The sequence below is a fragment of the Dromiciops gliroides genome, chromosome 5 (assembly GCF_019393635.1).
Source record: "Dromiciops gliroides isolate mDroGli1 chromosome 5, mDroGli1.pri, whole genome shotgun sequence".
NCBI lineage: Eukaryota > Metazoa > Chordata > Mammalia > Microbiotheria > Microbiotheriidae > Dromiciops > Dromiciops gliroides.
The window spans coordinates 138,446,892-138,460,668 of NC_057865.1; the positions used below are offsets into that span (position 1 = coordinate 138,446,892).

General features: G+C 37.3%; 1 protein-coding gene across 7 annotated transcripts in view; it reads left to right on the top strand.

Annotated features, from left to right (window-relative positions):
• The window catches only part of DOCK4 (dedicator of cytokinesis 4), a 572,917-nt gene that overhangs the window by 542,884 nt on the left and 16,256 nt on the right, over positions 1 to 13,777 (top strand). For all 7 annotated transcript variants that reach the window (XM_043965823.1, XM_043965817.1, XM_043965820.1 and 4 more), the window contains 7 exons: positions 129 to 295; positions 4,676 to 4,762; positions 6,984 to 7,160; positions 8,954 to 9,037; positions 12,361 to 12,480; positions 12,888 to 13,009; positions 13,344 to 13,464. In XM_043965823.1, coding sequence (XP_043821758.1) covers positions 129 to 295; positions 4,676 to 4,762; positions 6,984 to 7,160; positions 8,954 to 9,037; positions 12,361 to 12,480; positions 12,888 to 13,009; positions 13,344 to 13,464 — 878 coding nt within the window. The remainder of the gene's footprint in view (positions 1 to 128; positions 296 to 4,675; positions 4,763 to 6,983; positions 7,161 to 8,953; positions 9,038 to 12,360; positions 12,481 to 12,887; positions 13,010 to 13,343; positions 13,465 to 13,777) is intronic.

The following is a 13,777-nucleotide window of genomic DNA, read 5'->3' on the forward strand; positions in this document are numbered from 1 at the left end:
CTGTGGACCTCACCTTAGGGGAGCAATCGGTATTTATGTACAATATGATTCTTGAAAGCCTTTAGATCCAGATAAACTGCCTTGGCTTTTGCAATCCCAGGTTTCTTTCCTTAATCATTTGAACACAGATCTGCAGATATATGCTGTGACTCCCATCCCTGAGAGCCAGGAGGTCCTGCAGAGAGAAGGCATCCCAGATAACATCAAAAGCTTTTATAAAGTGAATCATATTTGGAGATTTCGTTATGATCGGCCATTTCACAAAGGAACTAAAGATAAGGAGAATGAATTCAAGGTACCATCAAGTTCTTTTATGTTACATTTCCTCAACTATATTGTAAGCTCTTTGAAGACAGAGAATGGATCTTTTTTAATCTTTTGAACTTTCTCAAGCAAATAACAGGGTAAAGAATAGGACCTATGTAAATAACTACTTAACTTGATCATTTAATTGAATTAAACTTTGCTAGCAAACTTGTGTAGCTAAAAGAGAAATGGACTAGAATTTAGACTACTGGAATTCTAGTCCTATCCTTACCACTGGGCTTTGTGGTTTGGGGTAAGTAACTACTCTCTGGGCTTCAGTTTTCTTATCTGTAAAATAAAGGTCTTGTACTAGAAAATCTCTAAGGTCCCTTTTATCACCATATATGATTTTATAGAAATCATTGACTAGATTATGTAACCTTTAAGGAACTTATTCTGAGATACAATATGATGAAGTGTTTTAAAATAAATTCTCTGCAGTAGAAAACAATTTTGTAACCTCTGGAGAACCTTGTTAGTTTGTTTTATTTGCTATTTTTATTAGGGAAGGTGTACTTGGAAACTTGTCATATGATTAGGACAAAGGCATATCTTTTGCTTCTGTCTGTTTATCTAATCATCTGGCTTTTCTTATGTACTCCATATACTACTGTGGTTTGGGAACTTTCACAAGTGAAGGGTATTAGTATCATCCCATTTGGGGAGAAAGGCAAGATTCTTCAGCAGATGGAATATAATAATATGGCTTTCTATTCCTGAATACAGGGACATTTTGGAGACCACATACATCACTTAAGAGTGGGAATAGGTCTCTCTCTTGAAACCTAATCATTGAAATTACTTAGTTTAAGGTATAACTGCTTCCATCATGGATACTCTATAAAAAGATGCATTGAATTTTATATTTGGAAGGGACCTTAGAGATTATCTACTAAAAAACATTTCTGAGAAATGTTTCTGGAAAACATTCTTGTGTGGCCAGTACTGCAAAAATAATTAAGTTCTTAGTAAATGTTTATTGTTGATATGTATTTATTTTGTTTCCTAAATCTCCTATAATTTCTACCTAATTCTCATTGTAAAAAACCTCATTTTTCTTATTTAGCTATCTTACCCAAAGCAGAACTTTGGGGGGTATATATGGGAGGGATAGGGCCCTGCAAGAGACTTTATCAACATAGAAAACTTCCAGTGTGGACAGTCCCTTCATCTGAGGCAAACCAGCAGGTCGTCAGTAAATAATATGCAATCCAAGTACCTAGGGCCCTGGAAGGTTAAAGAACTTGCTTATGGTCATTCATGTGTTTGGGTCAGCTAGGTGGTTTAGTGGATAGAGTTCCCAGCCTGAATTCAGGTAGAGTCATCTTTGTGAGTTCAAATTTGGCCTCAGACCCTTACTAGCTCTGTGACCCTATTCAAGTCACTTACCTCTGCTTGCATCATTTCTTCATCTATAAAATGAGCTGGAGAAGGAAATGGCAAACCTCTCCATTATCTAAGCCAAGAAAACCCCAAATGGGATCACGAAGAGTCAAAAACAATTGAAAAATAACTAAACAACAAGTAGTAATGTTTGTCAAAGGCAGGAAATACATTTAGTATGATTTCAAGGCCAGTCCACGCTACCGCCACCACCACATTGCCATTCAAATTTTTTCATATCACTACAGACTATGAACACAAGGCTCTATCTTGCTTCCTCCTTTTGAGGTATTAACCATACCAATATTTTTTCCTAAAAATTAAATTCAGTTAAACTTACTTTAGAATGTGGAGGAGTTGCTGTTCATATTAGCTGCATTTATATATTGCTTTAAGGTTTGCAAAATGCTTTACATGTAGTGTCTCATTTGATCCTCACTGCAACCCAGGGAGGTAGGTGCTATCGTCTCTATTTTATAGATAGAAAAACTGAGGATAAAAAAATGCAATCACTTTTCCAGATTCACATAAGTTCTAAGTGTCCTAGGCAGAATTTGAACTCAGAACTTCATGACTCCAGCTCCAGCACACTATCATTTGCACCTTCTGGCTGTTTACAGTCTCTGTGGCTGGAAAACAGATCTGGTGATGGCCAACATTTGGGTGATTGGGTTCACTCTGATATGACAGGCACACAGGCTTTCTTTCTGGGCCTATACTTTGAACCTTTCCAACTAAACAAATCCTACCAGTAGAGCAAGTATTCTGTTGGCATAACTTAAGAGCCCACAGTCACTACTATTTCACAGTGAGGTACTGAAGTAAGCTGAGGAATTCCACTAAAAATGACAAAACACAGAATTTATCTTTCTTTTCTACCTTGGAAGTGAAATACAGTGTAATGAATAGAGCTAACTTCAGAGCCAGGAAGATGTGAGTTAAAAGTTCTCCCTTTGACTTACTGTTTATGTGACGCTTAACAAATGACTTAACCTTTCAAGTGAAGTAACTGAGTAACTCTCCAGGACTCTACATTGCATAAAATGTGCTGACCTGTTCACAATTTCCTTATGCCAATCAAGTTATAGCTGTTACATCTATTCCTCTAACTTCCTCCTTGAAGCCAAGTTTGGACCCACATTGGAATAGGAGAAAACAAAGCAGATATCTATAGAAGATATAAGATCAAAATATAGGTGAAAAGAGGCATTGCAAGTACTTTAAGACTCCTCCTTTCCTGCTTATCTGTGCCCTGATAATTATAAAACCAGTTCATAAGGGATTACTGAATAAGGTCTTCTCATAACCAACTCTGCCATGTTCCACAGTCCCAATTTCTTATTGTGATCAATATGCCCAACTAGAAGAGTCAATATGTCCTCTCTTTCCCTTAAAGAAAGTAATTTAAATATAGAAGTAGTGGACAAAGTAGGGTAGATAGATGTTACTCCAGTGTTTTTATTTTACAAAGCTCCTTTCTGTTAACCAGGTTTTATATAGATATACTATATATATATACTATATATGTATATATGTGTGTGTATGTGTATATATATTATATATATATATGTTATATATATATATATATAATATATAGTAGCTTCTCTTATGGAAAAATATTTACTCAAACCCATGAAGAAGATCAGGTTTGTCTTCAAACCTGCCAGTGTCTTCATGTTCTTGTCTTCTTCCTCTGCCACCAAAACTTGCTCATTCTGCATTAACAAGCCTTCAGCCCTTCCCCTGCCCCCATAAGACAGTGGGTGGTAAAAAAAAAAAAAAAGAATCAGATGTGATGGAGCATAATGTAGTAGGAAGAACATTAAGATGATAGGGCTAAAGCTGGCAGGGACCTTTGTGGGCATCTAGTCCAACACTTTCATTGTACATTTGAGGCGAAGTTAAAGTGATTTGCTCAAGGACATACAATTGGTAGGACCTGGCAGAGCCAGGGTTCAAGTCCAAACCCAGCAATTCCAAGATGAGCACTTTGTTTGCTTTCCTGAATTGCTAAGATCTAAGCTTGATTCTTCCAGTAATTATCTGTGTGACAACATCATTTAATTAGTTCAAGCCTTAATTATTTCATCTGTAACATAAGGTTGGACAAAGATGGTCTTTAATGTCCATTCTAGCTCTATGATTCAATTGTTTTGATGTGTTTACTAGTTCATCTTCCACAAAAGTTATGCTTTTATTCATCACCATGACACAGATGTGACCCTAAGCTCCTGAAGGCTACTGGCATGTTCTTCCAAGCTAAAAATGGTTTTCAGCGGGGACCTAATGGTGGACTGTGTGTCTGTCATTCAAGGACCAACCTAAGTCTATAGAAGTCCATCACCAAATTGGCCAAAAGATGATGTATTTTTAAAGAGTAGCTACTGTGCATAGATGGGCTTATGATCTGTGTTGCTGGAGAAAATACCTCAATTAAAGTCATAGATGATTGAAATATTGAGGTAAGGGATAGCTAGGTGGCACAGTGGATAAAGAACTGGCACTGGATTCAAGAGGACCTGAGTTCAAATCCAGCTTCAGATACTTGAAACTTACTAGCTGTGTGACCTTGGGCAAGTCACTTAACCCTCATTGCCCTGCCCCCCCCCCCAAATTGAGGTAAGCTAATACCCAAGTCCTAAGAAGCAATGGAGATTTAAAATGATGACTCTTGTTTGAGAAAAAATCAAGGAAGAAAATATGAAATCTTTCTTTACCCATTGTAGTTGAACTGTGGTGACTGAACACTCACAAAGGAAAGGGAAAGGTATTAGAAAAATACAAAAGACGTGAACATAAACATAAGGACAACACCTTGCACACTGTAGGTACAGGAGAGATAAGTTACCAAGATATCAACATGTTATAAAGGCATACCAAAGTAACTAGACGGGCAGAAGCTGGGAAGAATAAACAAAGTATGAGAAAACTGAAAAGGAAACAATAATCTTGCTTTCTTTTATATATTTATTTCTGCATTTTCTAGAGTCTCTGGGTGGAGAGAACTTCCTTGATTTTAGTGCAGAGTTTGCCTGGAATTTCCCGCTGGTTTGAGGTGGAAAAACGTGAAGTGGTAAGCATCAAAGTTGACAACTAAGCTGTTCTTCTCCACAATTTTTTACTTGAAGCCATGGTATTCATTTTCTGAGTTTTTGTTTGAGTCTATCTTCCATTGTAATCATTCGAATGTGAATGAATGCTTAGCAGCCTAAGAATCATTCCCAAATAGGTACCATGTTCAAAAATAACAGTGTTCAATATTCAGCCTTTTATACCCACTGGAAGTTATGGGGTATGTTTGATCCCATAGATGTGCTAGCATATTAGTGCTGTATGATCTGTCTTGCTGAATGCCTTGAAGCATGCATACTGCCATATCATTCATCCAGGCAGATCCAGGCACAGAAAGAAAGCCAAATGCAGATAGATGGGAGTCATCTGGAAATCTTGGCTAAAGAACCAAACACAATCCTAATCAATGCCACCACTGCCAATATACATATCTGAGAAATAGAGCATGAGCCAACCCAAATTTCCCACCGAGCCTGATGGTTAGACCTGTGCTGCTACCATCTCTTCCAGTTTTAGTTTCCACTCACCTGGACCTTGCCATAATAGCCCTGGGGTCTTACAGCACCTGATCTCCCTGCTTCATAGGTTTTGTTTCATCTTGTAGAAATGAAGCCAGCTCTCTCAATGATCCCCACCTGCTTCCATCCAGCATGAAATGTGCTAATAATGAACTCGTTTTCAGCTACTTTTTTGTAGCCTTTCCAAAGAACACTTACCTTGCCAACTAAGAAGCAGGTGCAGTTGATCTCCAAAAGTCGTCTGCCAAGAATCCCTTGTCCTACCTGAAATATTCAGTGAACAGTGAAACCATCCCTAACATGACATGTTCAATTAAACTAATAATTGAATGACATCTTCATCCTGCAATAGCAAAAAAAAAAAAATCCCAAGTAGATTCAACCCCCAAATTAATACACATGGGAAATCAGAACAAGAAAATTCCCTTACTGAAATGCTAATTTTTCCCCTTATGATGTTGTAGCATGCTCATCATTTAGTAGAAACATTGGGACTAAATGCTAGGTTCATGGCATTGGAGAGTCTTGTCCCACTTTCAAGGTTTAGAAATCTTCAACAAAAGCTAGCTCTATAGTACTGTATTAGGCCTACAACAAAAAGGAAGGAAAAAAAAAACTAGAGAAAAGTTGCATATGCAAGAAGACACAGAGAAAATATGGAAAGCAGCATTTGATATAACACTCATTTCTTTAAAAGCTGATTCACATTTAATCATCTAAGTTGTGACCTAAAACTTGCCAACTTTAGACCATATGGAGAATCTTTTATATGAGGCAACTCCATAATAACTGATTAAATTAATTCTAAGTTACCATGGTTATTTCTCTTTCCCCAGTGTTGGTCTTAGATGTTGTATGAATTTTTTTTTAACAATGCCATCCCTAACTTGGCTGCCTTTTAATCCAATAATTTGGCAGCCTTTCTTTTCAAGGAGAATGCTTTTTGTTTTGTATTCAATTAAGTAAGCCAATAATTAGTGGACAACAATATTCATGTATTTATATGTATTTTCCAAATTTTTTTTAAAGAATTACTCATTCCCACCCCACCCTTACCAGGTCTTTGTACACCATTGATCATAAAAAAAGGCTACCTTTCCATAAGAAGACTCTGGGGTCTGTCACCTTTTTTTTTTTTCCATAGCTTCCATCTTTTCCATAATGTGCTGGTTTGTGGTCTCAGTTATAGTCTTATGCAAATACCCTGTTTCTCTTATTAGACTGTATTCCATAAAGGCAGGAACTATGCCTGATTCATCATTGTACCTTAGTTTCTAACACCATGTTTTTGCACATAGTGCTTGAGCAGTAATTTTTTTTTTTGATGATCATCATGGAAATTGCAGAGGTTTGGCATATTTCTCAAATAGGTTGTTGTCTACCAAAGAAAATAAAAATAAGTTTTAAGGAAGAGATATTCAGTTTTGCCTAAAAAGTAAAGGAAATTGCTTTGGAGAATTAAATTGAATAGTCAATTCTTGATTACTCATTCCAGTTGATAATTGAGAATTTCTGACAATCCCAACCCCAGTTAGTGACCTTCTTCAATGCCTTCTAAAACTTTTCAGCTAGTCACCTTCATCCATTCTACTACTTGGAGTATGATAGAAGAATTCATGAAACTCAAAGGGTTATGGGTAATCCAAACTGGATAATCAAGCCTTGGTGTTATTCAGTGTGCTTTTGTGATTAATTGCTTCTTAGGTGGAAATGAGTCCTTTGGAAAATGCAATTGAAGTGTTGGAAAATAAGAATCAACAGCTAAAGACTCTGATTAGCCAGTGTCAAACTCGGCAGATGCAAAATATCAACCCTCTCACAATGTGTCTGAATGGTGTCATAGATGCAGCAGTTAACGGTGGAGTTTCCAGGTACCAAGAGGTAAGGGTTTCCATAAGAGTATTTATAAGGTATTTTAAGGTTTACAGAACACTTTATATGGTATCTCCTTTGATCACCACAACTCTTACCCCTGTTTTACAGATGAAGAAATTAAGGCTTTAAGTGACTTTCGCCCACAGTTAAGTTAATCAAGGTTTAAGTTGCCATGGTTGACCATGGTACACAGCTAGTATCAGGGGTAGGATTTGAAAACTCAGGTCTAAAGTACCAAAAATTTACTAGCCCACAAAAAATTACTTAGCCAGCTTGTGTACATACCAAAAATAAATAAAGATGAAATGAATGGGTGAAGTTTGGAGTGTTTGCCATGTGGTCAACTAAAGCCCCTACTTTGTGCAAGAACAGTGAGTGACTATTTGCAAGACTTCATTTTTTATTCTGGAAGGCATCACCTGTTATCATCTTTTCAGTCCTCTAAACCCCTAACAGAATGACATAACTGTCTCTAGAGAGATGATTCCATTACCACCATTAATATAAAGAAAGTTTGTTTAAGAATATAGTGCCTCAGGGGCAGCTAGATGGCACAGTGGATAGAGCACCGGCCCTGGAGTCAGGAGTACCCAAGTTCAAGTTCGGCCTCAGACACTTAACACTTACTAGCTGTGTGACCCTGGGCAAGTCACTTAACCCCAATTGCCTCACTAAAAAAAAAAAAAGAAGAATATAGTGCCTCAAATAATTTTGGTTAAAACACACTCATTACATAACCTGTAACCTCTTCTTAAGAGTCATCTCTTTCATGATTACTGACTTGTAGTTTCCATGACAACACTTACTTTAATGACTAATCTTGGTCTCCAGGGATGACTCCAACTACTCCCTTGTCAAACAATTGTAATTTTTTAGTTGTAATTTATTTGATTTTTTTTTATTATATGTTATCCACTTTAGACCTACTTTGACCCCTCAGTGGGACACTGTTGTGGCAGATCCTACTAAGCTAAAAATGCTAACAGACTGAACTATCAGACAAGGACTAACTGAGTTGGCTATGTTCAGATACAGTTAACTTCAGAGTTAGGAACTTTTGACCATAGCAACTCTCCTAGACTTTCAAGTCATAAGGGGGTTGCAATATGCATTCCTAAGAAATCAGTTAATTAACAGTTATTTAGAAAGCACTCACTGTGTGCCAGCCATTGCGTTAAAAAGGTATATTATTCTAATGGAGGAGACAAGTAAACTAGTACACACAATACATATAGAACACATGGAGGAAAGAACCTCAGTGACAGATGATGGATCCTTGAAGTATTGAAGAAGTTTTCACAAGGTCATAGGATGAGATCTGGAAGGGGATCTTAGAGTCCAGTTAGTCTAAAATTCCCTCATTTTACAGCTAAGGAATCTGAGGCACAAAGTGCCTTGTCCAAACTGACTTGTCCAAAGTCTACACAAAGGTAGGATTTGAACCCATGTTCTCTGACTCCAAATCCATTGATCTTTATATTAAACATGCACATATGGCTTGTCTTCACCCCAAATTAGATTGTAGGTTCCTCAGAGGCAAAGATCAGTGTTTAGTTTTGTTTTGTTTTTTAAATTTAGTGAGGCAATTGGGGTTAAGTGACTTGCCCAGGGTCACACAGCTGATAAGTGTTAAGTGTCTAAGGCCGCATTTGAACTCAGGTCCTCCTGAATCCAGGGCCAGTGCTCTATCCACTGCACCACCTAGCTGCCTCTAGATCAGTGTTTTTTAAAAATTGTATCTGTGTATCTGCCTGAGGGGATGCAATGGATGTGACTGACAATGTTTGTGTTTTGGGCAGGCATTCTTTGTAAAAGAATACATTTTAAACCACCCAGAAGATGGAGAGAAAATCACACGCTTGAGAGAGCTGATGCTTGAGCAGGTAAGAAAGAAAATTGATGATGCACCCACTTAACCATCTTGCCTGCTATTGCTATGTGATGGCTCTTTTTAAATACCCCAGGATCTATTGCCTAGATACATATCATGTACAGGCTGGTGAGCAGGGCAAATCTAGCTGAGTTCAGTAAGGTCTCTCACCAGAAGGTTAGCCATGAGGAGATGGGGTTTTTCCAGTCACAAGTAACTGATGAAATAATCTGTTGAGACATAGAAAAATTACTATCTGCCTCCAGGAAGAGTGTACCCGCAACTGTTTTGTTCGTGCATCTTAGAAGTAATAAAACATGTTGTTCAGTCGTTTTTGTCATGGCCAACTTTTTGTGACCCCATTTGGGGTTTTCTTAGCAAAGATACTGGAGTGGTTTACCATTTCCTTCTCCAGCTCATTTTACAGATGAGAACCTGAGGCAAACTCGGTTAAGTGGCTAGCTGGTAAAGGACCAGTAAATGTCTAAGGCTGGATTTGAACTAATCAAGAGGGATCTAGGAAAGAAAGAGTTTGAACTACAAAGGCCTCTAAGGCTCCGTCCTGATCTTAGAGCTATGATCCCAGTGTAGATTCTCACAAGTACTTGTGTTCTGTGAATGCTTTGCTGTAGAAATCACATCAACTTTCTACTAAAGCAGAAGTTCTTTTTTTTTTAATTTTTAAATTTTTTTATTTTACATATAAGGTATTTTATTTTTTCCATTACATGTAAAGATAGTTCTCAACTTTTGTTTATACAAGCTTTACAATTTCAGATTTTTCTCCCTCCCTCCCCTAGACAGCAGGTAATCTGATATAGGTTATATCTATATATCTATATACATATAGATATAGATATAGATACAGATACACATAATTTTTTTTAATTTTACATATAAGAAAGCAGAAGTTCTTAACTGTGGATCCATGAACTTATTTTTTTATTTTTATTTTTTGTGAGGCAATTGGGGTTAAGTGACTTGCCCAGGGTCACACAGCTAGTAAGTGGTAAGTGTCTGAGGCTTGATTTGAACTCGGGTACTCCTGAATCCAGGGCCAGTGCTCTATCCACTGCGCCACCTAGCTGCCTCCCTGAACTTATTTTTAAACTATATTTTGATATAATTGGTTTCCTTTGCAATTCTTTGCATTTTGTTTTACATATTTTAAACATGATTCTGAGAAAGGATCCATAGGTTTCACCAAAGTGCCAAAGGGACGAATAACACAAAAAGGTTGAGAAACTGCACTAAAGTATTTGTTGTCAACTTTTTTCAAATACAATTGCAAAAATATGAATTTTTAAAAATTGCTTAAGTTTTTAACAGGGGATGGATTGATTGACTTAAAATATTATCTTTTGAGGGATGAGACAACATTATATGACATGCTTTCAATCCAGACATCATATCATTGGGTTCTCATCAAAAGTGGTACCATTGCAGGGCAGCTAGGTGGCACAGTAGATAAAGTACCGGCTCTGGATTCAGGAGGACCTGAGTTCAAATCCGTCCTCAGACACTTGACACTTACTAGCTATGTGACCCTGGGCAAGTCACTTAACCCTCATTGCTCTGCAAAACCCAAACAAACAAAAGTAGTACCATTCTTCCCTTTCATTCTGATGAGGATTTTTAATTTTTTCAAGAGAAAGTAGTTGAGCACAAAGGTCTGTGGACTCTTCCTTACTCCCTTGCCCACACCAGAGTGATCTGTGGATTAGAAAACATTTGGAAAACTGTGACCCCAATTTGACTGAGATGTCCTTAAGTGTTATAACCCACTTGAGTTCATACTGTTCATATCTTTTAGGCTTCCATGAACCAAAACTTTAAAAATAAAATGCTAACAGTGAAAGGATCAATAATTAATTTTAAATCCTACTTTAAAAAATTGTTCATTTGAGCATATTTTAAAAGTATAGAATTTCCTATCAAGATCAAAGAAGTTCAATACTATCCATAATTAAACAAAAGGAATTGCAATTGTGTGTATTTCCTTCTGCCCATTGTAGGCATATGACTTTTTTAGGTGGCAGAGTTGATCTTTCCTTAAAGTAGATATATGAGGATATTTAAATACAAACATATGAAACTATGGGGGGGGAGCCTTCCTTGGAGCCAGGAATAACTAGGTTCAGGGATAGCTAGGTGGCACAGTGGATAAAGCACAGGCCCTGGATTCAGGAGGACCTGAGTTCAGATCCGACCTCAGACACTTGACACTTACTAGCTGTGTGATCTTGGGCAAGTCATTTAACTCTCATTGCCCTGCCCCCAAAAAATAGAGGAAAAAAAAAAGAAATTAATTTACATTATGTGTGAAAAATCAAATCTCATAAATTGTTAAAACAAAGGAATAACTAGGTTCAAGACCCACATCTGACACATATTGGCCATGTGTTCTGGGCAGTTCTAGTAACTCAAATGTCCCTAACAGCTCTTAAGGCAGTAAGGTTTAGAGAAGGTACAGGTCTGCTTTGGTAGAGGCAGTTTCCTTATCAGAAATTGCCTATACCAGCGATTCTCAAGGTGTTCCAGAGATCTCTCTGTGTCCCAGAGACTATTTTCAGGTATTTGAAGGGTCAAAACTGTTTGCATAATAATACTAAGATGTTTTAATTTCTAACATGGTGAATATCAGTAGATATGACCCACATAAACAAAAGATCTTTGGAGGGTCCTCAATAATGTTTAAGAATGTTGTAAAGGGGTCCCAAGAACAAAAAGTTCGGTTCCCCCATGCCAATAAAATAACAGTTACAATCTCTTTTTCTTTTTCTTTTTTTTTTTTTGGTGAGGCAATGGGGGATAAGTGACTTGCCCAGGGTCACACAGCTAGTAAGTGTTAAGTGTCTGAGGCCGGATTTGAACTCAGTTACTCCTAATTCCAGGGCCAGTGCTCTATCCACTGAGCCACCTGGCTACCCCCAACAGTTACAATCTCAATCCTACACACACATACACATCTGTAAAACAAGCAAGAGGATTAGTCACCATTATATAAACTTTTTTTCATTTTTCTCATCTCAAAAATTCTGAGGGATGGAAGAGGATCATGGATAAAAGACCAATGAAAAAAGGAAAATGTTAGGAATCATTGTGAAGAGCTGAGAACAATCAGCCTTATCTTTCCTATGGTGAGGCAGGATACCTATCAAATGCTCTCCAACATGTACTCCTGCCCACACTTCCTGCACTCAACAAGAAAGAAACGTCCTTTCCCTATTGGCAAAGTGGTCTGGGCTCTTGTTGATTAAGATGTGTTGAGGCAATGGGTCAGAACTCTGTTTTATTAATGAATATATTTTCTTTTATATTATTATTGTTATAAAGGCACAGATTCTGGAATTTGGCCTAGCGGTGCATGAGAAGTTTGTACCTCAAGATATGAGACCTCTACATAAAAAGCTAGTTGACCAGTTCTTTGTGATGAAGTCAAGCTTGGGTATACAGGTATGTGCACAAAAGACATCACACCAATGGGCCGTGGAGGGGATGGGCCATCAGTCTGACTGAAGTGATTTGCTTTTTGGTTAAAGGAAGGATTAAACAACCAATAGTGACATCTTTTGGTCATTCTGTTATACTGCACTATTGTACAGAGAAAAATCTCAACTGTTATATGTCTTATGACCACGTTCATGTCATTTAAAAAAAAGGGTGGTGGTAGGGTGGGGGGGATGGGGGGTTGCATTTAATCATAATGAAGCTGACTTACATTAAGATACCTATATATTATGAGAAATTTTTATTTAAGAGGAGAATTCATAGTTAATGTATTGAAATGCTTTCTCACAAGTTACTTTGCTTATTTGATTACAGTTCTAAAATAGCATTTCTTTTCTGTAACATATTCTTAGGAATTCTCTGCATGTATTCAGGCCAGTCCTGTCCATTTCCCTAATGGAAGTCCTCGGGTCTGTAGAAACTCAGCACCTGCTTCTATGAGTCCAGATGGTGCAAGAGTAATTCCTAGGCGTAGGTAAGTCAGAGACTGAATTATATTTTATATTTCAAGTCATTGCCATTTTCACAAGATGATATGAAACAATTCTCTCATTCTTTATGGCATAATTTGTCAAATACACTCTTTCTTAATGAAATAATTAACCTACAAGGCAGCTGCAGACATCTGCCACTGGTAAAATAGCAACAGCATGAGGAATAAATAAACTCAAACATTTGACTCTGTTGAGATAAATGGGAGATGACAAAATGTGATGTATACATTTTTCTTTCAGTTTTATGCCATACCAGCATGTGATAAAGTGCAATTCCAAGACTGAGTTAACAACCATTTTTTCCCTCTGTAACAGCCCATTAAGTTACCCAGCTGTCAACCGATATTCTTCCTCTTCATTGTCCTCACAAGCCTCTGCTGAAGTAAGCAATATCACAGGGCAATCAGAAAGCTCTGATGAAGTCTTTAATATGCAGGTAATATCATTTATTTATCTGGTTGTATTTATATATTCATTCCTCCCCACCCCAACCATAGAACTTCCTAATCATTTTGTTATATCAGAAGTGTGAACATGAAAACAAGCAATTAGAGCAAACCTCTAATAATAATAATGGTGACCATTATAACTGATAATTCTACAACGTTTTAGAGTTTGCAGAAGACTTTATCTATATTGTAAGGCCTTATAATAGTATTGTTCTCTTTGGGATGATGGAAAGTATTTCTTCCAAAATTGCCCCATCTGCTCTGAGAAAGCATGTCCCTACAGTGAGGAAAACCTAATAA